This window comes from Sprattus sprattus, assembly GCF_963457725.1.
Source record: "Sprattus sprattus genome assembly, chromosome: 4".
Lineage (NCBI taxonomy): Eukaryota > Metazoa > Chordata > Actinopteri > Clupeiformes > Clupeidae > Sprattus > Sprattus sprattus.
The window spans coordinates 1,706,519-1,731,757 of record NC_137923.1 but is presented as its reverse complement, the minus strand read 5'-3'; the positions used below and the strand labels follow the sequence as shown (position 1 = coordinate 1,731,757).

The following is a 25,239-nucleotide window of genomic DNA, read 5'->3' as shown; positions in this document are numbered from 1 at the left end:
CTTTGCAGAGGACAACAGTTGAAAATGCCTTATTAAAACAAAAAGGCAAATCTAATTATCATCTTATAATTGAAACACATAATCACAGCACTGTTGCAAAGGTGTACACAGGAAAACTACCCAGGCTCAAATGTTTTAGCTGCTTATTAATACCATTAGCTGCTCAAAGCATATTCTTTTAAAGACTGGTCATTTTGGTTTCTGAAAACAATCTTTTCTTGAATTTGATTCCAATAAATGTATCTTACCTTACCAGTCTTACCTTAGTGGGGGCTTTAGTCATCTGCTGGCTTTCTATTGTCTGTGAAGTTGTTTTTATACTGCCTAGTGATAATGTTTGCTTAGGATATCACATTACCATGTGTCCCAAGATGGGGGGGTGACAACGTCCAGTTGTCACTCTAGAAGAGTTTTTAATTGGCCCCGCAAAGCCCTGGAACCCACTTTCATTAAAGCATTAGGATATGAAGATGGGCCATCACTAGGCTTTTATGTATGGAGTGCATCTGCAAAATTGCATCATTGGCTGTAATCGTATTGCATTTATTCTCATTAATGCCTTCTATTTCAGATAATGTAATAAGTAAAGCATTACTTCTGAAAGTGTGAATATCAATCATGCAGTTTGGCCCTTTACGGTCCACAACTGACCAGAGGCTATTCATTCAGGCTGAAAAATGACCGGAGAATTTGCAAGCATCTGATTTCATTGAATAGGAACACAGTACTCATGTCGCGGTGTCCTGACCTGAGTCAGTGAGACTCGGGCCAAGATGTGCTGATGGTTAGGGGACTTCACACAAAAGACCCCTTAACATCACTTGCAAAAGGCCAGTACAGATAAAAAATGTCTTGTGCAAATGTACTGAGACCTAAATCCTGTATAAATCCCTGGTCATTCAGTCATTTCTGATTGGAAGAGCTCTCAGAATACTGGTACTCAGAATTGTATCCATTTATCAGTAATGTCAGTCCAAGACTAACATAGTCACACAACATAGTGGTGGAAATGATACATGGGTCTGTTGCTGTACTTTATCACAAACATCCACAAGGTGTAGGACAATGAATACTGACAATTAAAGAGCATCTGGAGCTGCAGTTCTGTAGCATTTGTTTTTGGTATGGCACCACTCAGGTCAATATTTGTCAAACCTGGTCCAACAAGGAAGCAATTAAGGGATTGTATGTGGTGCTTCCTCACACAAACAGCTCCCAATGACATAACTGATATCATGATATTAAAAATACCCTCCTACATCTCAAGCTAGGTGAATGTGTCACAGCTGCTGTTGGGTTTTGTATTGTTTTTTTTTATGTAATAGCATCAGAGGTGTGTCTAATTCTGTTCTGTGTAATTCATGATTCCTCATATAGGGGACTAGTAAAGTTGTATTGTTATACAAATGTATTTGTATTAGCAGTAAGTAATTAATCACAGTTGTGCCAATAAGTCATGATCAAGGCTGACAGACCTCTTTCAACTGCAGTTTCAACCAGGCTATCATTGCAGATCTCTCAGCCAGTGCTCCCTGAACTAAAACCTGTAATTGCTTTGAACCAAAAAGGGAAACGCAAACACAGAGCTCAGATGATTTATCACACTGCAAACCAACTCCCCCTACCTGAGTTCTACTAGAACAAGCATTTAGAAATAGTTTTATACGGCAAAGTAAGCTAAAACAACTCTCTGCTGCACGTGTTGTGAATCAGTCAGTGGTCTGATCAGAAAACCATAGGAAGAGCATTATCTCCTGTTGGACAACCAACATTTGATAAATTTGCCAATGCTTGCCACAAGACAAAATAAAATCCTGTTGAAAATGCAGTGTACTTTCCTTGGTTGGGTCAGGTTGGGTTTCATGGGAAGCGGTTATACAGCTAATAAACCATTTATCATGTACTGCAAAGGTTTTGATAATGTCTGTGTATTGTGTGGCCTTACCTCACATCTTGTGTAAATTTGTCATCAATCATCTGATGGGCCCACTGAACACACACAATAAATTAAGGAGCACGAAGAGACGTATGGACATGCAAGAAAGAAATGGAACCTCGATCTGAATGGCAAGGTTTGACAAAATCGACAAATTAATTCACCAATCAAATGGCAGGTGGAAGAGCACTTTATTTCTGAATTTAGGTACAAATGATGACATAACCTAGGTATGGTATAACTTCACTTCACTGCTGTTCTCTTTGTGAGTCTGTAGGTATGGTAAAAGCAAGAGGATACTTTAAGTTGAGCTGAACTTCGTCTTAAGTGACTCGCCAGCACTGAGGATAAGATGTCAAATGGTAAATGGTCAACTGTTCAGATCAGCAAAAGTAGCATAAACTAAAAGCCAATAACATTCTGTCTCTTACACGACTCAATTTGGCTGATACATCAAATTACAGTCATAGTATACGCAAACAGAAAGTGGTACTAAGCATTCTTACTTCTGTCTTTTAAAACAATATAACAATCAAAGTAAATTATGTTCTTGTTGCCTTATTGGCTTGTGAAATTGAGGTGTTTTCAGTTAGATATTAAGTCAGCTATGTCAGAAAAGTCCATTTCAGCGTGGGGCCACTACCTCACAGTCAGTCACTTCACACTTGCCCATTTTGAGGGTATTTGGACGTTCAGCCAGCAATGTCAACTTGTGTCATAACTATACTGTGTTATATCAACTTATATGCTGTCAGCAAATTAAATGTCTTTATTTTACAATTTTTTCACATTGCTGATGAAACAGTGGTCTAGACATACAAATCCAAGAAGCCTGAAAACTGATATTCAGAGAGCTCTGACTGTAGGCCTTCTGTCTGAAGCCTCATGGTCTCACTCAAAAATTGTCCTAGAACAACACATTGTTAAGCAGGTGCTGAGTTGAAGAACAGTTTCAAGTTCATGCATAAAGCAAGTGTCTCTAAATTTAGGTCACACACTATATAGATTTAAAGAGGTAAACCTCAAATTCTTTAAGGTATGAGTTGTACATTTTTGTAATAATGGAAATGTATGTATTTTGTAAATGTGGGTATAAACCAAAATATTATTATTTTTAATCATCTCTATTGTATCCGTAGCAGGGTGATAGATGTGGCTAAGGAAATTACCACTTTATTGTTAGTTGTTACATGCATGTGCCTCCATTTAGTAGCCACCTACACTCGTAATTCCAAGCTGATTAACGTTGGTATTTAACTTTACTTTAAAGTCTACACTCAAACTTTACTCAGTGGCCTATAAAAAAATGCTGATACAGTGAAAAAATAGAGAGGAGAGGGCATCAGTAAAAAGGTCACCAATAGCCACCATAGTTTAAAGGCCGTAGCGGGGGGACGGTCATATTTAAGACCTTCAGACAAGGTCACGGTTGCTGAGTAAAAAAAATGAAACACCAGAATCTTCAAAACTAGTGAAGATACTGTTGGACAGAGTTCTTCACTCAGTTCTTCAGTTTCACATCACTGAGTCGACTTATAGAGTGTATCTCAATAATACGCTGATTGATGTCTTGGACGAAAAAGCGCGCTCGGTTTGGTTGATCTGATGGTGGTGCTATCCTTAGTGATGCGCAACTCAATCCAATTAGGCTTCGGCTTCGGGCTGTGATGCTGGGAGCGGGACTGACATATCTGCACAGTCGAGGCTACACGAGTTGCTCTGCAGTTTAGCCACCGGCGCCGATAATATGACCATAGTCTTACACACGATCACCCGCAAACTGGTTTAACCATGTCTTCTAGGAGACTATAATGTAGCCTATTCGTTTTGTTCTAGAATAGAATCGCGGAACTGCTGGTTATCAACATGAAGAGGCATTTCATTCGCACAGCTACAGCGGACACCTTGCGTGCCTAATCTCATGGGGAGGTAGCCTAATTACAGGGCTTTATTTCTCTTCAGGACAGATAACATACCTACACGAAGTATTGTATCACTACAAAAGGTAAGACGTTGTTCATTTTGTTTGTCTTTTGATACGATTGTAACCCGTTTGTGTATACAACTCTTATGATTACATTTCGATGACAGTTGTTGTATTGCTATATTTCGTCCAGCGTATGGACATCAAAGTATTTAAGAAGTCTTGTGTTTTCCATCAATTTCTAGGTTTGTTTCACATTTTTTTTTCTATGCCAGTTCTGGCTGGCGAAAAAGCATGAATGTCTGATACGGAGATAGGACGCTTCACAAGTTAAGTGGAACGATGTTTAGAATGAAACTGTCCATAAACTTAGTTATCAATCTGATAAAGTACTGGGTGTGAATTTCACGAATTAATTTAGGCCTGCAGCGAAGGAACGACTGTTTTAAGGTTTGCTTGTATTGTACCGCATGTGCTTTATTTTTTGTCATGAGTAGTTTACTCAATGTTTAATACAATGACCAACAGCAATGTTCATATGGAACTATGTAGGGCTTACGTGCAGAACAAAGGTTAACATGCATTTTAAAGCAAAAAAGTACAGTAGACTACTTCACGTGTGCATTTGCTACCTGTCATATAGACTAATGAGCTACAGCAACGTAACCTTGTAGGGATAAACCACAGAGCCACTGATAGATTGGATGTGGCAGGGGATTAACGCCAAGGGAAACCTCTAAACGCGCTAAGGGATTGAAATAGTTCCGATTGCGTTGCATTGCTGGGGTGTTCCGTTATAAAATCTTGGCCTACATAGTTTCTCTCTTGTTGGGAGTTTTAAAATAGACCGGTTGTAGCAAGTATTGTATGAGCAGGACAGACGCCAGCTAAATAGCCCTACTGGGATTTATGGCCAAGATATTCCTAATACTCAATCGCATTATGGTCACTTGTCGTTAAAACTGAGAGTACGGTGTGTATTTGCCAGTCTGGGCTCTTCATGTAAAGTAAAAAAAAAAATTGAAGCTCCTGTCATTTTTGGTCATGGACACATTTGTATGTGCCCACAGTGCCACACTCATAATCACATTTTGATGTGCTCATAGTCTCATAGTCTGTTTTCAAAGCCACTGAAAACAAAGAAATGCAATGTTTTGATCTCAAGTAACTTTACTTTATGAGGGGGTCCAGACCATATCATGCACAAGATCTGCTGATGAATGTGGTTTTCAATGGTAAATACACTGTTGTGTTTTGTACCTACAGCAAGTATTAGTTAATCCCTGATGACATAACACTGGCCATCAGTAGGCCTCTAACACATTACAACGCTAATTACAGTTTAAATTATTATTATTTTTCTCTTTTCCCTTCTCAGTTGCAGGAATGGAGGGACTTGTTTAAACTGGATTCAACATAGTTAGCCATTCACTGGGCCTACAAGTAATTTGGGGTGAGGTCCAGTGATTTCACAACATCTTGGCTAGTGCACTGTTCATACAGCAGTATAGTCATGGGTGAGAGAGGTGGGTTTGGAGTTCCCAAAGGCACTTCACGACCTGCTGGGTCACTGCCACCGGAGCCCATAGACATTATTCGGATCAAAGCCCGGTCCAGAAGAGTCCGCATCAATGTAGGGGGCCTGACCCATGAGGTCCTGTGGCGGACCTTGGACCGGCTCCCGCGCACCCGGCTGGGCAAACTCAGAGACTGCAACACCCACGAGACCTTAATGGAGATCTGTGACGACTACTGTCTCAGCGAAAACGAGTACTTCTTCGACAGGCACCCTGGTGCCTTCTCCTCCATCTTGAACTTTTACAGGACAGGGAAGCTGCACATGATGGAGGAGATGTGTGCCCTGTCCTTCGGCATGGAGCTCGACTACTGGGGCATCGACGAGATCTACCTGGAGTCGTGCTGCCAGGCGCGCTACCACCAGAAGAAGGAGCAGATGAACGAGGAGCTGAGGAGGGAGGCTGAGAGCCTTCGGCAAACAGAAGGCGAGGAGGAGGACACCGGCTGCTGCCCAGACAAGAGACAGTTGCTATGGGACTTGATGGAGAAACCCAGCTCTTCTCTGGCTGCTAAGGTAAGCTTAACCCTTCAGCATTCCCACACAATATAGAGGTCAGTTATGAGGAGAGTTATGGGATGAGGAGAGTTTATGACAGCATTTGGTTCAATGTTAGATATTTCAGATGTCTCCTCTGTATGCTGTCTCTATTTGTATACAGGGGGGTTGATAAAACCTGCCATATTAGGTAAATAAAATATACTTTCATTAAGTATATTGTTGCGGCCAAACCATGTTGAAGGAATTGGCACTTTGGCAATAGAGTTTGCAATCACTTTAAGAGAGAGAGATACTCTGGGGTCTTGGCACTGTAGTGTAGTCAGGCCTGCTGTGGGTCTTGTCCATCCCCTGAGTACTTATCGCTGAATGGCACACACCGCCTGGGCCCCCCCTTACAATCGCTGACTATGACTGCAGACCTCAGTGCTGTAGCAGTTTATTTCAGTCAGTGTTTAGATACAATAACACAGCTATTATTCACGTCATTTTGTCAAGGTTCTGGTGATTTGTGTGTATGCTAAATGAGGAAATATTACAGGCCAGCCATCTTATATGTGTCCCTGCAGTAATGCCCAGTTCATCTATCAGGAGAATATCAGAAGCTATAGCTTATAAACTGCCTGCTTAATTTGACCTTCAGAACTTCTGCAATATCGTGAAGGCACACATTTTTAAAAAGGCTGAGGGCTGCAGGATATTTAAAAAAAACAAAAAGAGGAAAACATTTCTTTCCATATATCGTTGCAATGATCACCCTGACATGGAGAATTTCTTTTGGGGAAAGTCTCTGTTGTATTAATCAGATGGATGTAGCCTTTTGAGCTAATGGAGGCAATCCAGGGGGTTGAAATGCTTTTAACAGCCGCTCAGCTCCCTCTCACTGCACCGTCAGTGAGCAATCCCAGTGGCACCGATTGCCTACTTCCCAGAATATGGTCAAGGAAAGCCGTCAAATGGGCCATTATAACAGCGTTATTGTGTACTTAGCACTTTTAGCCCCCAGTTTCTCACAGTTTTCAGAGTGAAGGCAAACAACTTGAAGTACCAGCAACTTCTGAACAGAAAACTCACTGAATGGTGATGATATAGTGTGCACCATCTTTTTGAAGCAACTAGACAAAGCCAGTTACATCTACAGAAAATGTGTTCTTTAGATGTGAGAGGGTAGGTTTGAAGACTAAGAAACTCTTTGGTTTTACATACCAGAAAAGGCTATGTTCAGGAGTCACTGGATGTGACAAACATTCCTGCTATTTGGCCTTCTCTTTGTCAGCCAGAGAAAACACCAGAATCTGTCCAGAGTCCAGAGTTTGTCCAACAGTGACACCTTGGTGTAAACAGACTAAATGGGATCCGTCAGGTGCAGCTTGTGAAGAATACGTCCATAGGTGTGAGAGGGGAGTTGACTCTGTGCCATCTTGTGCTGTTGGCAGTCAATCATATGTGTGAGTCAGCACAATGACAACGCATCCATTCAGCCTTTCTCTCTCCATCTCTTGCCCACCCCTATCCTTTCCACACTCCCTCCTCCTCTCCCGTTTCATCTTTCTCCCTCTCACTCACTGGTCTTCACACTACTGCTGGACAAAGGCCTCATATTCAGAGTGATTTGATGAGTATTTTCTGAGCATTAGGTGTTGCTGTGAGAATGTTTTCAAGGATGCTTTTATGTTTTTTTTTTTTTTTTACTGCACACTTAAGAATCAATACCAAAACCCCTCCAAACCAGTCCCATATGAGGCTGGCCCATAAGGCCTAGGATGAGGTAACAATGCAGTCTAGGACATGGAGAGTACTCATACTGCTTACAGTCATTGATACAGAGACTCAGGTTTGCGTGTTAGCAAAGTATTTAATGCTTAACGGCTGCTTTTTAATCCCATCCTGATACTGTAAAAATACTACAGACTGGGATTATGTAAAGCTTTGATATATCAATCAGAGCATTACCTGAAGGTTTTTGCCATATAGAAGGGGGCTCAAACTGACATTCAAACCAAATCAAAACATATTAGATGTAGTTGCTAAGAAGAGAACATTTCTTTGTACTAATCTATATGTACATTATCTTATCATCTGCAATCACTTTTCTGCTTCCATGTATGTCTATATTTTCATCTGCACCTGATTTCAGTTCTTCCCAGAAAAACTCTTTTCTAGACATTTACCACGTTATTTTAAAATAATTTAAATAATTCTTGCCACAGGTACTGTACTTCCAGTTTAGTGGAATCCTCTCTATGAAGCAGCCAGGGGAGGGAGAAAGAAGGGATGGAATAAGACTTAATCTCCTTTCGTGGTTTAACGAGTCTGCTCCTACAAATAGACTTCATGGGAGGGCCCTGCCTCGTCTGGCTTATGGCTGCGATGTTCCAGCAGGTCACATGGGCCACAGAGCCGCTAAGCAGGGTACTGGAGGTGCACTGGAGAAGGTTTTCTCTCGTAAGACGCCACTTAAGAGCCAATATGTACACCGAGTGCTCTTTAGCTTAGCTCTCTCTCCAATGACTGATGGCCCCTCAAACTTTTGGGAGGGGAGGAGAGAGGTAGAGGGCCATGTGAGCAGCAGATTATTTCATTGTTGTCAAGACTTCCTGACAATACCAGTACAGACAGAGGTGTCATAATCCAACCCCTTTTGCCTCTTTATGTGACCGTAAGCATCCTAAGTAAACAAAACATGTCCATTACTTGTGTCACTGGGAGTCATTTTAGAGACACTGGGTCCTTCTTCCTTTGTTTGACTGTATGCCATGCCAGACCAATAGCTGCAGGGCTCTGTCGTATGTGCTTTTACATTTCATTCCCATGGCACATGGTGTCGAGTATACCCTCTCAAGAGTTTACAGTGAGAGCTGCCACTCTGAACTTGAGATTTAGCTGCTTAACTAGTGTCCTCAAAGGCACCCTCTTTAACATTAAACACCTTAAACTGCAGATCGGAGACCTCTTTAGCTGTTCCTCAAATGGTATTGACACTGTGTACTGTGATGTACTAATACTGGTACAGTGATGTGTTAGTGTATGAAAGTGTGTTCAGTGTTCTAGCAGAGCGTCATTAAGGGGGTATGGTATTTTGGACCCTGCATGCTCAAGCTTGCTAAGCTAATGAATGGCAGCAGGATTTATGACCCCGTGCGTTTGAAGGTCATTTTTTTCCCCCCTAACTGCCAGACTTGATTGACTGACATCATTTAAAGTAATCCCATTCTGTTGGCAATCAGGGGGAACATTCACACCCAGAGACACAGGTCATTAGGATACATCGGTTTTACTGCACTATTGACTGATGAGGTTTTGAATCTTGGCAGAGGGCTGCACCCTTGACGTTTGCGGCACACTGTGCTTTCTGACGTAGACTTCAGGACGGAAGGTCGTAAAAAAGTCGTGACATTAGTGTTTTGTTGGACATAATCCATCCTCAGTGAAGGTGTCGACACCTCTCAAGACAGGAGTGAGTTCCAGGGCTTAGTGTGTGTGAGTGAAGAGTCTATGTGATTCTGTAAAGAATGTGTTACAGTTTTGCATTTTTAAAAACATTTTAAACAGGGTTTTTTCTCTCTCAACAATTGACACAATGTGTAGAAAACACGTTTTAATCAATTGGCCATTTTGCCAAATTCTAACCATATGAGTAATATAGCTATGCGCAGACAACCCCACCAAGCGCCCTCCTGGTGAGTGCATGGCCTCACTCTACCTTTTCCTCACCACATTAACACCTTACACTTACCATATGTGAAGCACATAGACGACAATGCCCTAATCCCTTCGCTAGCAGCTTTTACACGTGACACGTTTGCTCTGAAGGCGTGTGCCAAAATACATTTAAGTTACTCCTTCCCGTGGTGGTGTGTGTGTTTGTGTTTGTGTTTAGAACGGGGGGCACTGTGAATATTAGTCACACAACCTTTTCTACTTTTTTATCTACTTTGATGGAGTGTGTGTCTGTTTCCTCCTGGCAACAGCATTTATGTGGCTTGTTATGGATGGTTAAGTAGAACAAAAAGCAGATGGTGTTTTACGGATCTCTGATGCAGAGTATTTAAGAATTAATCTGTGTGAAATGCTTTAATTGTTTCTGGCAAAAGACTACAGAAGGCTTCACAGATGCTGACTAAGGGACTAAGGTAACTCAAATACGGGGCAGGTTTCATCTGTGCCTAAGAGACTGTGCTCTACTGGTCATTGGATGGCATCGCTGATAGCTTCCTTTCTTTTGCAAGTCTGTATGCAACGTATACAACACCTTCATTTTAGACATTTCAAGCTTTCAGCTGTGAAGTCTGCTGTTCATTTTTACCACTTCAGGCTTTACCACACGCAATCGAACAGAGAAGAAAGTTGGAAAGTTTCCAGGTCAGGTCATGGGTGTCATTAGTCTCAGTTATTGACAAAATCAAAATCCTTTTGCAAAGATAGATAAACCTAAGCATCATGTAACAGTTAAATGTATAAATAAAAACTGAATGAGGCCAGCCATCCCAAAAATGTGAAGGTTATCATTTATGGCAGGTGTGTAGTCATTCATCGTCTTGGTGTTAGTTTAAATATTAATTTCACTTCCTTAAGTTTGTGCCTGTGTGTGTCTGTTTGCCTGTGAATGTGTGTGTGTGTGTGTGTGTGCGTGTGTGTGTGTGTGTGTGTGTGTGTGTGTGTGTGTGTGTGTGTGTGTGTGCGTCTGTGTGTGTGTGTGTGTGTGTGTGTGTGTGTGTTTGTACGATCACAGTGCATTCTGGCAGCGCTCCTTGGCTATGGCTCAGAGGAGGCCCGAGGGTTCGGCTTTAGAGCAGAGGGAGGGTGCCTTTCAGAGCCCTTCTAGGGGTCGACACGATCTTATTAACCAAGGCGGGCTGGCATCAATCTCTTACCGCCGTCTTACAGTAACGGCCATTAGGAGCACAGCCACCCACACACTTCATCATATCCATACACATACATCTCACGGTGCAGGGCCCCCTCATGTCTGTGCGGAGAGACAGACAGGGTGAGACAGACAGGGGGAGACAGACAGGGGGAGACAGGGAGGGGGAGACAGGGAGGGTGAGACAGACAGGGTGAGACAGACAGGGTGAGACAGACAGGGGGAGACAGACAGGGTGAGACAGACAGGGGGAGACAGGCAGGGTGAGATAGACAGGGTGAGACAGACAGGGTGAGACAGACAGGGTGAGACAGACAGGGTGAGACAGGCAGGGGGAGACAGACAGAGAGGGGGAGACAGGAAGGGTGAGACAGACAGGGTGAGACAGACAGGGGGAGACAGACAGGGGGAGACAGACAGGGTGAGACAGACAGGGTGAGACAGGGAGGGTGAGACAGACAGGGTGAGACAGGCAGGGTGAGACAGACAGGGTGAGACAGACAGGGTGAGACAGACAGGGTGAGACAGACAGGGTGAGACAGACAGGGTGAGACAGGCAGGGGGAGACAGACAGAGAGGGGGAGACAGGAAGGGTGAGACAGACAGGGTGAGACAGACAGGGGGAGACAGACAGGGGGAGACAGACAGGGTGAGACAGACAGGGTGAGACAGGGAGGGTGAGACAGACAGGGTGAGACAGGCAGGGTGAGACAGACAGGGTGAGACAGACAGGGGGAGACAGACAGGGTGAGACGGGGAGGGTGAGACAGACAGGGGGAGACAGGGAGGGTGAGACAGACAGGGTGAGACAGACAGGGGGAGACAGACAGGGTGAGACAGGGAGGGTGAGACAGACAGGGGGAGACAGACAGGGGGAGACAGACAGGGTGAGACAGGGAGGGTGAGACAGGGAGGGGCAGTGGCAGTGGTCTGAGGAGTAAAACATTTTCTGAATAACAAGATTTACTCGTGTCGTCCTCTGAGACTAACAAGATTGTGAACGGGAGGTGATTAAAAATGAAGTATCGTGCGAAGGTGAATTTAAGCGCACACAATTATGCAGTTGTTTGAGATGAGATCAGACTGGGCCTGGGCAGGGAGGGTAGGAAAAAAAGCAGCCTACAGAATATCGATTTTTATTTCCCCAGGGCGGCGTCAGAGATATATGCCTCATGAAGCCTTTCTGGAGAGATGGAGTAGCATGGAGCTGAACTCCATAGTTTGGATTTAATTGTCGAATTATACAACCTCAAGCTTTTATGGTGACATATTAGATTACGTGCCGATAGAATACTGCAGAGACAGTGTGTAGATATGTGGCTGCTGGGAGTTTTTTAGTTTCTTTGCTTTTTTTAAAAGCTCCATCCTGCCTAACCCCACACGATGAGGAGTGAGGGAAAGGGTGCAAGCTCTAGTCTTAGCAATGACCTCCCTTAAAGTGGCACTGTGGGCCCTCCACTTTGCAGTACTATGTAAATCTACTCCATTCAGGAACATTTACCACAAGCTGCTGCTGCATGTGGTTATGGCCCATGCCGCTTGCCGTAGATCAAAACGGTTTTAGTGAATTAAGACCTCATTTAATGGTCAGTTCAAAATATCACCTAAATCAATAGCTATTTACGTCACTTCTCAGCGCCGTGTCTGTTCCATCCCTGAGAGCCAACAGCCACCTGACGTGTTTTAGCATTCCACACATGGACGTGCTCCTCCACTTTTCCGAAACTGCAGGTTAAACCTTTCAAGTAATTACTTCAGTTTTGCTCCAGATTTATGGGGAGACTGAATTAAATGGATTCCATTAAGATTATACCGTCTGGGAACCACACCCTTTTTGGGCCCTTTTTAACTCGGCATCTAAATCATATTGTGTGAGAGTGTGAGTGTGTGTGTGTGTGTGTGTCTGTGTGTGTGTGAGTGTGAGTGTGAGTGTGAGTGTGAGTGTAAGTGTGAGTGTGTGTGTGTGTGTGTGTGTGTGTGTGTGTGTGTGTGTGTGTGTGTGTGTGTGTGTGTGTGTGTGTGTGTGTGTGTGTGTGTCTGTGTGTGTGTGTGTGTGTGTGAGTGTGTCTGTGTGTCTGTGTGTTTGTACATTTTAGTATAGATGGAAAGTCAGTCATCTTAAAAGGTTTGTATTCTATGTGTTTGGCATTACTGTTAGGAAAAAATTAAGTGTAGTTATATTTTCCTGGGTAGTACTCAACCAGTGAAGAAAGGCTGTAGATGCTGACTCCTCTCATCGTGTCACAATCTATGGTTTACAACAAGCGGGGGGAAGAGTTTTCAGGGTTGACATTGGGTTGACATTATACAAACTAAAACTTCACCGAAATAGTTAGATAGAATAGATTAGAAAGACAGGTTAGTCTTTGCACATTTTCAACTTGTATGCTTGTGCAGAGTTGTGCTTTTGCACACACACACACACACACACATACATAGACAATATCATGCACACGCTCACACACACACATACACACATATTTGCATACAAGTGTGTTGACTCTGTAGACTTTATTTTCAGTTCCACAGAATGTAGCTATTGCCCATGACAGGTCAATAAAACCCCTAAGCCTCTTATGTCCCTTGGTACAGCTTACATCTGCTGTGAAACAGTGAAAATTGAAAAGACTTTCATTGAAAAAAATCCCAGGTTTTTTTTATCCCCATTGAGAATACAATGACATTAACATGATATGAAATTACAGATCTGACGAGAGAGTTTAAGTTGTATGGATTTCACTGTCTCATCTTATGTATAAGTAGGAAATAAAGATTAGATAGCATCAACACTTTGCTTAAAGAAGTATTCATTTTTGTTTAAACAGATTTGAGACCACTCTTTAAATGAAAGTTTAACACTGCCATTGCTGTCATATATTGGAATTTGACTGTAAGATAAACTGAAAGGTCCACTCCTCACAACAGTGTCACTCCAGCTATGTTATGTGCTATCTCCTCTCCTCAGTCAGAGTGATGGAGTGAGAGAGTGTGTGCATTTGGGTGAAATCAGGCCATTATGTTTTGTTTCCGCTGAGCCCCATGGCCTTGCGGTGATGTGCCAGAGATTTAGAGCTGCTAGGAAGTGGATGGTGGAGAGGGATTGTTCCCCCAGCTCTGTCCTCCACCGCTGGCTGGGCTACACTCATCTTGCTCAACCCTGTGATTTAGTCTCAGTCATCGGAAAGAGCTCTGCCAAAAGGCACATCTAAAAGCTGTGATATGCTAACGAGATTCCCACCCTGGAGCAGGGCATATGCTATTAATGTGACATGACAACAAATGACATGCTATTAACTCCAATGCAGCCTGCTGCTCAGCCCAACCTTACTCCCGCCCCTCTAGCTGAGGGCAATGGTATCTAGTTCATTTTTTAATTCACTATAAAAGACTTGTTCTCTGTCTTTTTTAATCAAAATCCTCTTGGAGTCTTACCCTAAGCTTTTGTTTACCTGCTTATTTACTTGGCTAGCAAGCCGACGGGTTGATCTGGGGTGTTCGTTGCAGTTTCTTGAGATCCCAGCTGTTCAGGCTCATGTCGGCAAAAAATAGCGCTGCAAAACACACTGAATGGCTCTCACACTGTGTTTAACAAGGGGTTGCCCACACCTGCCACTTGGGTAAGGAAGGACGGCTGAGGCTGTGAGCGTGGCCACGCATGCCACACGTCGCCCCTTAACCAGCGGCCTCTCAGGCAGGCCTGGAAGTTCAGTAGTGGCTGTCAGCGGCACGTTATTGACTAATCACTGTAATCACCAGCCCCTTCTCTTCCTACCTCATCCCCCGCACTGGAACACAAGACACAGGACACCAGTGGAGGATTCACACCAGCACCAGCAGCAATACACTATTGTTCAGCTCCCTTTCTCTCTCTCTCTCTCTCTCTCTCTCCTCTCTCTCTCTCTCTCTCTCTCTCTCTCTCTCTCTCTCTCTCTCTCTGTCTCTCTCTCTCTCTCTCTCTCTCTCTCCCTCTCTCTCTCTCTCTCTCTCTCTCTCTCTCTCTTCGCCTTCATTTTTATCCATCTCAGCCCCCTGTCAGAACATGGAGGGTCATGGAAACACCACTGCCCAAAGTGCTTCTTAGTCAGCACAGGCTGCTTGACAAATGTGGTGGCTTAGGTCTAAATAAATCAGTGCTATAAAAACACACGCAGACGCACACACACTCACACACACACACTCACACAGAGAATCAAATGGATCCCGTGTCACCCTTCCATAAATACCAGGCCGATATTGATCAAGACATTCTTGGGTTTCCTGGCTGAGCATCTCCTTCCTCCCAGGGCAGAAATGATAACAGTGTTTTCCAGAAATAATTCAACCTTCACTCTCCCCCTGTGCCTGGTCTCACTGCAGACCAGCAGACAGATGCTTCTCTCGGATGCCCTAAAAATGGCTTCCCAATGCATTTTTCTTAGTGGATTCTTAGCTATAGATTGTATACACTGGAACAAATTATATTTTTTCCCTGTAGATTGTGAAATGCATTGCAATAGATGATGTCTGCTGCCCTCTACTCTGCATACAAATGTGTAGCCACAAATGAACAGAGCAGCCACCAGTTTTGCTTTTAAAGTGAACTAGTCACACGAATAAGGGCACATGAGCTGTCTGTGGGGCTGGAGTTGAGCTGCCCTCGGGAGTGAATAATTACATTTTCTGACGAGCGTGTTTGATATGTAAGGGATATATAGCTCTAACACACTGTACAGCTTTATTGCAATTTGATGTGGGGTTTTGCATTGGTTTTTCATTTTATCAAACAGGTTTTTTTTTTTTCAAAGACATACTTGCCCTTCTCACACACAGTCTCACGTGTTTGTCTCTTGCTTTTTTAAATCAAAGCTCCTAGCACAGATTACAGATCAAATCCCCATGCTCAGCCAGATTGCCTTCCATAAGCTATTCTTCACCCAGTCAATGTTTTTTTGCATTTTTTTTTTTTTTACCTTCTCTGAGTCATTGTTAGATTTGTGCATCAAAGAAAGTGGCAGGTTGTGGCTCCAAGTGAAGGAGGGGAGAGAGAGGGTCGGGATCAGTGGGATCTTTCAATTAATCTGCCTGCCTCCTCGCGGCCAGATGTTTCAAGGACTGCAGTGGAGTTCAGGTCACACAGAGAGACACACGGCAAGGCGATGGAGGCTGGGTCCCAAACCAGTCCTTAGCTCTGCGTTCAGTCCAGATGTCCTCTATGCATGATTCAGTTTAAGTGTACTCAACAGCATCCTAAGCATGCAGGGACTGTACAGGACTAAAGGACTCTGATGAGGGAATTCAGTCTCTTGAGATTTTACATGAATTGACAGGGAATGACTATTTCCAGGGTTTTTAATGCAAGATTATTAGTATGATTATAATGATATGCATTGAACTAGATTGGATTGGGACATCTGATTGGATCCAGACACTTTGAGTTCAGTAGGGGGGAACAACTCTCTGACTTTGTGACATCACACACACGGAGACAGTTCTTGGAAGGTGAGGGAAGGGTTTAAGCAATGGTTAGGCTTGGATGATCTCTCCGAGCCTGTCCTGTGTCCACCCCCACCCCCTCCCTGGCTCTGCCTATTCCACATGCTCTGGCAGAGCCCCAGTGGGCGGCCAATCAGCAGTGTGAAGATCACCGCTCATGTAATCACGTTTGCACAGATCCAGCACTAAGGACACAGAGCTAATCCATGCTCATTCTGTCACCTCCTTCCAACTTTCCTTTCCCTCTGGAAAAAAAGAAAGTAAGGGTTCTTGAGAGGGTGCTTTAGACGAGACTTATGTGAAGCAGGCCTGTTTTAAATACATTCACTCACTTGCACGCACTGCATCGCTGCATAGCTATGATTAATGAGAAGTCCTGTAAAGGTTAGAGAATTAACAGCATGTCCTCTGAGTGAGGTGTCCTTTTCAAGTTTGGACGTGTTTAAAGATGAAGGAACGCATCGTGTTTTTTTTTTCTATGTGTTTTGACGTTAAAACGTTTATTTTTTTCCTAGGTAAAATTATAAATATAACCTATAAATACAAATAAATATACATTCATATCCATCATTGTTATAAATGTGGTGAAATATCACATCATTTATGGATAACATGAGTATCAAAGTTGGGGGATGGAATGGAGTGCACAATTATTCTAGACAGACAGGAAGGGCACACCGTCGTCATGTGCCCTGCAGGTGACCTTCATCGCAAGTTCAGCGGAAGTGATTTGCCTGGGGCTCTGGTCTTCGCCCACCCAGTGGACACTGTCAACTCTGGCCATGGCCAGACAAGAACGGCGTGGGGACAATCCCTGCGTCATGGCGTGGTTGTCGTAAAGGCTATTCAGAGCCCAGGTCTTATCCTGCTTTTTGCGTCACATGCGGTGGCACAGGCCTCTGCCTAATGCGGCAAGAGGCCACCATCTCACTGTGCGCCTTCAAAGATAGAGCTCATTTGCAAGCAGGTTTGGAGAAAAGACAGGGCAGATTCAGACTTGATAAACATAGGCAGTGGGTGGTGAATCCTGAAAAGTACTTGAAAGTGACCTACGGGTTAGATTGCCTCATAATGAAATTGCCTCATAATGAACTAATTTGAATTTCAAAAACTGATTTAAAACATTTATCTTTTTTGTTCTTCCACTGCCAATAACAGTCAATTTGCCACAGTCACCTTGTGTCCACTATTGCTGTTTGAAAAATGGAGATTAAAGATAAAAAAAATGTTGAACGTTCACTCAATTCCAAATATAACGCAAGGTTACCGAAAGCCTTCTTTTCTCCTTCCATACACTATCCTGCCCAGGAGATTGGCATTTGGATAGGCTTTCTCTGAAGAGCTGGCAGATGCTTCCTCCCATGAGCCAATCACGTGGCCATGCCGGCTCCTGTGACCTCTTGCCCTCTGTCCTGTGCTCTTGATTTTAAAGCCCTAAAAGGCTCATGGATATGGATATAAGTAAAGAGTAAAAAAGTAAGAAAAGAAGAACGCACAAAGACAAATCCCTTTCTGTGGTCTGCGTTACGCTTCGATGGGAAATAGTCCTCTAAAATAGATGTGTAGGAGCCTTAGTTAATGAGTGCACATTGTCTGCACTGTGCGAGGACATTTCAGGATAATTGTAATAGGATTTAGATTCTAACTATAGCAAGGATATAGAAAGGTTAGAAGTGGTTACTCATTGTCCCTCGCTTTACTTCACTGGCAGGAAGAATCATCAAATAATTTGATACCATTTTCCTCTGTGCATCAACATTAAACAGCCATATACAACTCTTTAGAACAGCCAAACATGATACTGATATTGAAATGCTGACTAAGCTTGGTCATTGACGAACAGGATCATATTCCTTTCAGCACTTCAAGTCAAATCATTCCTTTTCTGCAGAAGGTCATAACTGTGCTGTCTATGAATTTTAAATCTTTATGATGAAAAGTGGACAGTTTTATACTTGGTCTCTAAATGTATTTTATGCCATATAAAATATGTATGTTGTAATTTCAGTGTGAAAGAAGATCACTCATGTATAAATTCATTCAATTACAGTATGATGAAATAAGATCAAGAAAAGCAAAAATGACAACAAAAAAAAGCTTTGCACAAGCTAGATGTTGTAATAAGCAGCGTGCCATAGATTTACATCTGAAACATGCCAAAATGGAAGTCATGGGATGGTCTAGACTGGGATGGTCAGGTGCTTTTCTATATTTAGAACTTTTTTCGTTAGAATGTCATTTCAAACACCTTTATTTATGACATGCTTTCCTGTATATATGACCTGTTTCTGTATTGCCTGCTTTTTCCTGCTTATAAACCACCTTGAGCTGTACCTTATGTATGTCCATCCACTATAATGTGCAATCTGTGCATCCATGTAAAGGTTTCAACTTGGATATTTCCATAGTGGCTTCTTAAAAAGAAAGCCTCATCAAACCATCAGATATCGTTCTTTCATTTCCAACATTTGTATTCAGAAGCTTCGAATTGCAAAGACGTAATTGGGAAATATTTTAAGGTCATACCTCTCATTTGGTCCATAGCGTGCTGCATTATAAAGAAAAGGTTTTTTGTAGCATGTCTCCCATGGCCTCTAATTATCAGTATGTGGCAAAATCGGTCCATTCACCTTTATCATAAGGAACGGGAACATTACCGTCTGCCATTTCCACCATTTTATGACCCTGCTCCTCAACAGCCTCCCCATATGGTATTATACCTAATAAGCAATAACTCTGAAAAAAATCTCACATTTGTGTGGAACAGTGGACCACTTAATCAAAGCTTATATCAGCAATAAAATGAAAATTGATGGGTGGTTTAACTTGAGCCTAGTCCCTGTTGTTTGAGGGGGGAATTAATGATACTGCTGGTGTTATGAACACCAAAACATGCCATCTGTGCATTTGTAATAGACCTCTTCATCACGAGACATCATGAGATAAACAGCCGACTCGATTGTTGCTTCCTGTGTGGGGATGTGGTATGTAATATAATAGGTGTACAGAGAGATGAAGATAGAGATAGAAGGAGGGAGAGGGAGGGGGATTATTGGCCACAGAGGAAAGGGAAGTGAATGCAGATAGGTGGAGTGTGGTGCTTGCTCACACTCTTGCCATCCAGGTCAATGACTGATATAAAGCTCACCACATATTGCTACGGTAAGCGATCTGGTGCCATAGGTAAAACTTAGATACAAACTGAAAATTGTTAGAAAGATCAGAGCTGGAGATCCCATACATCACTTATACTGTATGTTGCACATACAATATGCATTATATAACCCCCCCCCCCCCCCCCCCCCCCTTAACCATGTGATCACTGCAGATTTTTTTTTTTCAAGTAGATTAATCATGGTGATAACTTTCCTCTGCAGAGGTATAATCGTAGGAATCAATTTGGTGGTGTGAAACTAAATATCAAAGGAGAAAGGATCCAATGCAGGATTATTTTACAGAGAAAGGCCCAGTGGATAACCTCTAAATGCATCCACTTCATAAACTAACAAAGTATTTAATCCATATGTGCTTGGCATTGCTTATCGCCGGTGCTATCCGTGATGAGATATGTACACAATCGATATGGTAGCAAGCTCTGTGGCGTAGGTCATTTTTCTGGAGATGAGAGCAGACCAGCACTGCCTTATTGGTCAAGAACACAGGGTTCATATGTAGAAGTATCAGTTATTTGTAATTAGCATATTCTTTATATTAGACACATTCTGAAGAACACAGACGTCTGCAGCTATTTCTGTATTTGTCAGCTTTAAATCTGTGAATTGTTGTGAATAGTTTTACCATCAATATAGAATGTTGGCACAGAACCTGTTCATGATCACTGATTCAATAAGGATTTACACTTCAGAATTGCATTAGTCAAGCCTCGTGAACCTTAAGCACTGTCTGATTTTGTGATTTTCATAAGACACATTGCATTCTTGAATGGATTGTTTGGTTGCGTACACTGACAACACCTTATTACATTTTTATAAGTGTAGTGCATACTGTCTTTTCATACACGGATAATATACCATTTCATCATGAACGATGAACCTTTAAACCTGTCCTGCTTTTGTGTCTTCTTGGTGTGGTCACATGCCAAACATTTCTCTCAATCATCAGCAGACAGAAAGAACAAAACAAAAAAGGCACTATCACTATCCAATCAAAATATATCTCTTCTCAAATAGTTCCTAAGGATATCTTGAGGTTAAAAGAATTATGATGTCATCAGGTTGCAATGTGTTCATTCATAGTTATGTGTAAATACTATTTAATGACAAAACATTTTACAGAAGTAACAATAAGCAGTGCATATTTAATGTAGTCAGAATAAACAACTTTTCTGTTTGTTTCCACAGTTCTTGGCCTTCCTATCCATCCTGTTCATCATCCTGTCAACTATTGCACTCTCACTGAATACCCTGCCAGAGTTACAAGTGGTTGACGAGTTTGGACAGTCCAATGACAACCCCTACCTTGCCCAGGTGGAAGCCGTGTGCATTGCCTGGTTCACCATGGAGTACCTGCTACGCTTCCTCGCCTCTCCAAACAAATGGAAATTCGCAAAAGCCCCTCTGAACGTCATTGATCTGTTAGCCATACTGCCGTACTTTGTCACCGCCTTCCTGACCGAGTCCAACAAGAGTGTTCTACAGTTCCAGAATGTGAGGAGGGTGGTCCAGATATTCCGAATCATGAGAATTCTGAGGATCCTCAAGCTGGCCAGGCATTCCACAGGGCTCCAGTCTCTAGGCTTCACACTGAGGCGCAGTTACAATGAGCTGGGGCTGCTCATCTTGTTTTTAGCCATGGGCATCATGATCTTCTCTAGTCTGGTGTTCTTTGCAGAAAAGGATGAGGATGCCACTAAATTCACCAGCATCCCTGCTTCTTTCTGGTGGGCTACAATTACCATGACAACCGTTGGCTATGGCGACATCTATCCACAAACCCTCTTAGGGAAAATAGTCGGTGGGCTCTGCTGCATTGCGGGGGTGCTTGTGATTGCTTTGCCCATCCCCATCATTGTGAACAACTTCTCCGAATTCTACAAGGAGCAGAAGAGGCAAGAGAAAGCCATCAAGCGCAGAGAGGCACTGGAGAGAGCAAAGAGGAACGGGAGCATCGTGTCCATGAACCTGAAGGACACGTTCACGCGCAGCATGGAGCTCATGGACGTCATTGTGGACAAGACGGAAGAGAAAACAGTCGACAACCACCTCTCTCCCAGCCGGTGGGGCTACCCGAAGCGCCAGGCCTCAGACAGCTCCGATACAAAGTACCAGGAGGTCACTCAGTTGGGATCTCCACGTCGTAGTCCACAGCGGCTAAACGCCCGCAAGCTGGAGCAGATGTACAACCAGATGACGGCACCCGGCTCGACTTCCCAGCCCGGTGAGGCGGTGCCCGTGGGTGGCAAAGGGGAGGCCATGGAGATGAAGGTGGTAGAGTCCCTGCCTGTGCCGAAGGAACGACCCGTCACAGACCTCAAGAGCATTTCCAGCGTGGATAGCTTCACCAGCTGCACCACTGACCTCAGCGAGGCAGAGAAGAGCGCCCTCCAGTCCCAGCAGAGGCACCTCCGCGCCCCTCCGCCACTCGACCTGAGCAAGATCTCTGCTATGGACAAGCGGGCGTCCGAGAAGGCCAGGCAGTCCATCATCAAGGAGGGCCTCTATGAGTTTGTGCCGTGCCCAGAGGCCACTTCTTCCAGCCCCAACAGCCAGCGGGAGGACAGTGAGGGCGTGCGGAGCTCCATGAGAGGAGCCAGCCAGGTGAAGACCAAAGGACTCAAAGTGAACTTCACAGAGTCCCCCGAGGAGGGCTCCTCAAACCTGCACCTAGTGGTGACGGAGGAGACTGCTACGCTGTCCCCACTGCTGGAGGACAATCCCCCGCTGGGGTACAGGCAAGTCCAGTCCCCCGACAGACATAGCCAACACTCCCCAGGAAGAAGCTTCGGAGGAGATGGGGCAGAGAGCTCGCCAGGCTTGGGCTCAACCACTGAGAGTCACAGAGGGAAGAACCATCTCGACAATGCAGCAGCGGCTCCTTCCCCCACCTCACCTAAACCCACTTCACCGAACTGTGCTCCCGGTGTGGGTGGAGCGGCTGCGGGTGTGGAAAGCTTGGCTGACAACAGCCAGAGTGGACAAAAGGCTGAGAACCATCTTCTTGCTGGGGAGGGTCCTCGCACCCCCCCCTGTGAAACCAGTATGTAAGGCATTGTGAGTTTTTTTCTTTTATAATTCAGAGGCTGAGGCGGAGTGTGTGGAACATGCAGGTTCACATTGGTGTGCTAAACTACACTGTAGTGAAGATTTCTATTTTTTCTCTGCATGGATGGACAGTGTTAGACGGTACCACGCACATTATGGACTGAAAGGACTGTATTTGTTGCAGACAAGAGACAACATGCATGTCCACACAGGGACAACAGTGGTACATAGTTGAAAGACATTTTAGTTAAGAGTTTTTTAAAAAGCCTGAAATTTACAAGTTCCAAAAGAACTTCCCATACACTTCAATTTTGGTCAAAACCAGGGACACACGAATCACTGTACGATGGCAAACTCCAGTACACTGAAAACGTAGTTATTCCTTTACCAGTTAACATCAGGAAAATAATGTGGGCATGTTTATTTTTAGAACTTTGCTTGGTGAGATGCCCTCACATTACTGCCTTGTAAACATATTTATTTGATCATCTGTTTCTTTTGGAAAAGCCATGTTGGCTATTCCTTGAAAGGCACATTTATATTCAGACTGGATGTTCTCTTGTTCACCTTCTAAGTTATTCCTGAGAGGATCTTCTTTTCTTTTTTTTTTGTTATAGTTAAACACGAATGAACATTATAACATAAACATATAAGTGCAAAACATTACGAAGGAAAAAAAATCCTTTAGCGAAACAATTCATCTCCTCATGCTTAAAGGTGTGTCACTATCAAGTTAACCAAGTTGTGTAAATCAAATGCAAAGGCAGTATACGGTATCAGTATGAGCTCAGACATACCAGATGTATACAGATTTGATCAGATGTTGAATGAAATGTAATCTGTGTAATCGGTTGTCACATTTTTTATCCCGGTTGACCAAAACCAGTTACAACCCTTCCTCCAGACCTTTGCTTCATTTTATGTTGCCTTTTTCCATTTGAGATGGGTATATTGTCCTGTTAATCTTGTGTGTATCTACACCCACGGATGAGGAGATTACCTGGGAGCTGGACAGCTACTTCACAACAATGACTGTGGTCACACTGGGGAGGTGAAACAATCACACTGCCCTCTGCTGGCTACAGACGGAGGCACTTTAATCTGAGACTCCTCGGAGTCACTGGCTGAATCTCAATGTTGGGTGTTCCTTGAGGACGGGCTTCAACGTTCAATATGACATGACAGACTGCAGAGCATCAAGCAGACCTTGAATGGGTTCTGACTTGAGCACGTGTTCTAAAAGAACTGAGCTCTACAGTTGTGCCGTATTTTATTTTAACCTGTAAATACAAATATGACACAAATGCGTAAATTACTGTATGAATACAGCTGCATTATGTATTCTCTGGGTTCCAACATTTGAAAGTGGCTATTTTTTGTATAAAAATGTACAAAGGCAGTTAGGCAGGACCAATTTCTGCTTTATGGTTGAAATAATGTGCCTTTTCATAAATAGTAATTTATGAGAAGGTGAAGTCAATCGGCTTGTTTGTAGAAAACCTGAAATCTACTTTTTATAGGGAAACATGAGATATGCAAGCAATTACTCAGGTTTTGTAAAACTTAAAATGAGTATATCACAGCTTGACTCATTTTACAGCTATTTTAATTGTGATTTATCTTTTAAATGTATAACTTCACATTTATTAAAATGTCAGGGAGTAACATTTTAGCTCAGACTTATCCCGTAACTGCTATACACAAAAACCTTGTAATATATTACCATGTTCATTTATTGGTTCTCAGAAAAATAAGGCTCAAGGTTGCCTTTCTCTTTACAATGTAGTCTACCGTACACCCTGTACTCAAGGTGATCATTTATCCTCTTTGGTGTCCGTTTTCTCCGGTGAATTTACTAGATGTGTACTAGTATGTGTCAGAAAATACATTTGTGTCAAGACTGTATATTTTAGTTGCATTGTTCCCAATAAATTACCATACGCAATAGACCAACTAGATGTGTGAAGGTTCTTCCCCCCCATGACAATTGCTGGACATTCAACACTATAACCATTTTATGTGCACTGTATTTAGCAATGACTTTGTATCCTCCCCCCACCACCCCAGTCACCTCAAGGGAAGACCTTTAGAGCTTCCCAATAGATGCCAATGTACTTATAGGACTTGACTTATTTGCATCAGAAACAATTCACCATAAGGTGGCAGCACAAGTCAGTGGCATTCAAGGTGGTCAGTGTTGCCACCAACACTGATTTACTTGCAATTTTTTTCTTTGTGGGAAGGATGTGCAAAGCCATTTTAAAACCTCAAAGATTAAAGCGCTCCTTTGTTCTTGTGCATGTCATGCATGTTGGTCATGTGGTTTTTGTTCATTGAGAAAATAAAATCGGAACAGAGTGTAATATTATTAAACACTAAGCGTACTTTCAGAACTACATACCAACAAGCTCATCAACTTTGTTTGGAAAAACCTACACAAAAGGAGATCAACTTGGGGGCCTCTGCATTTGGTGACCAAAACACTAAAGCAGGAGTGCAAAGCTTTAAAAGCTTTTTGAACCTGTGCACCAGATTTATTATGTGGATGTCAGCCAAGGGCTGCAAATCAAGGCACTTGCAGGATACGTACGGTTGGCTTCCTCTGCTTAATTCTTTTAACAAGACAAAACAAATTTGGACTCACATAATTAATGAGCTCTGTCCAGTTTACCTTTTTAAAAGGGATCTCAAAGTAATGCAATTCAGCATAACCCATCATGAAAGACTCAATCTATAAACACTGGC

General features: G+C 43.1%; 1 protein-coding gene across 1 annotated transcript; it reads left to right on the top strand.

Moving 5' to 3' along the window:
* Positions 1 to 5,373: 5,373 nt before the first annotated feature.
* kcnb2a (potassium voltage-gated channel subfamily B member 2a) lies at positions 5,374 to 22,497 on the top strand (the record flags this gene model as incomplete). Its single annotated transcript, XM_080837466.1, has 2 exons — positions 5,374 to 5,952; positions 20,635 to 22,497. 2 exons carry the CDS (start codon positions 5,374 to 5,376, stop codon positions 22,495 to 22,497), a joined length of 2,442 nt encoding a protein of 813 aa, XP_080693592.1.
* Positions 22,498 to 25,239: the final 2,742 nt, after the last annotated feature.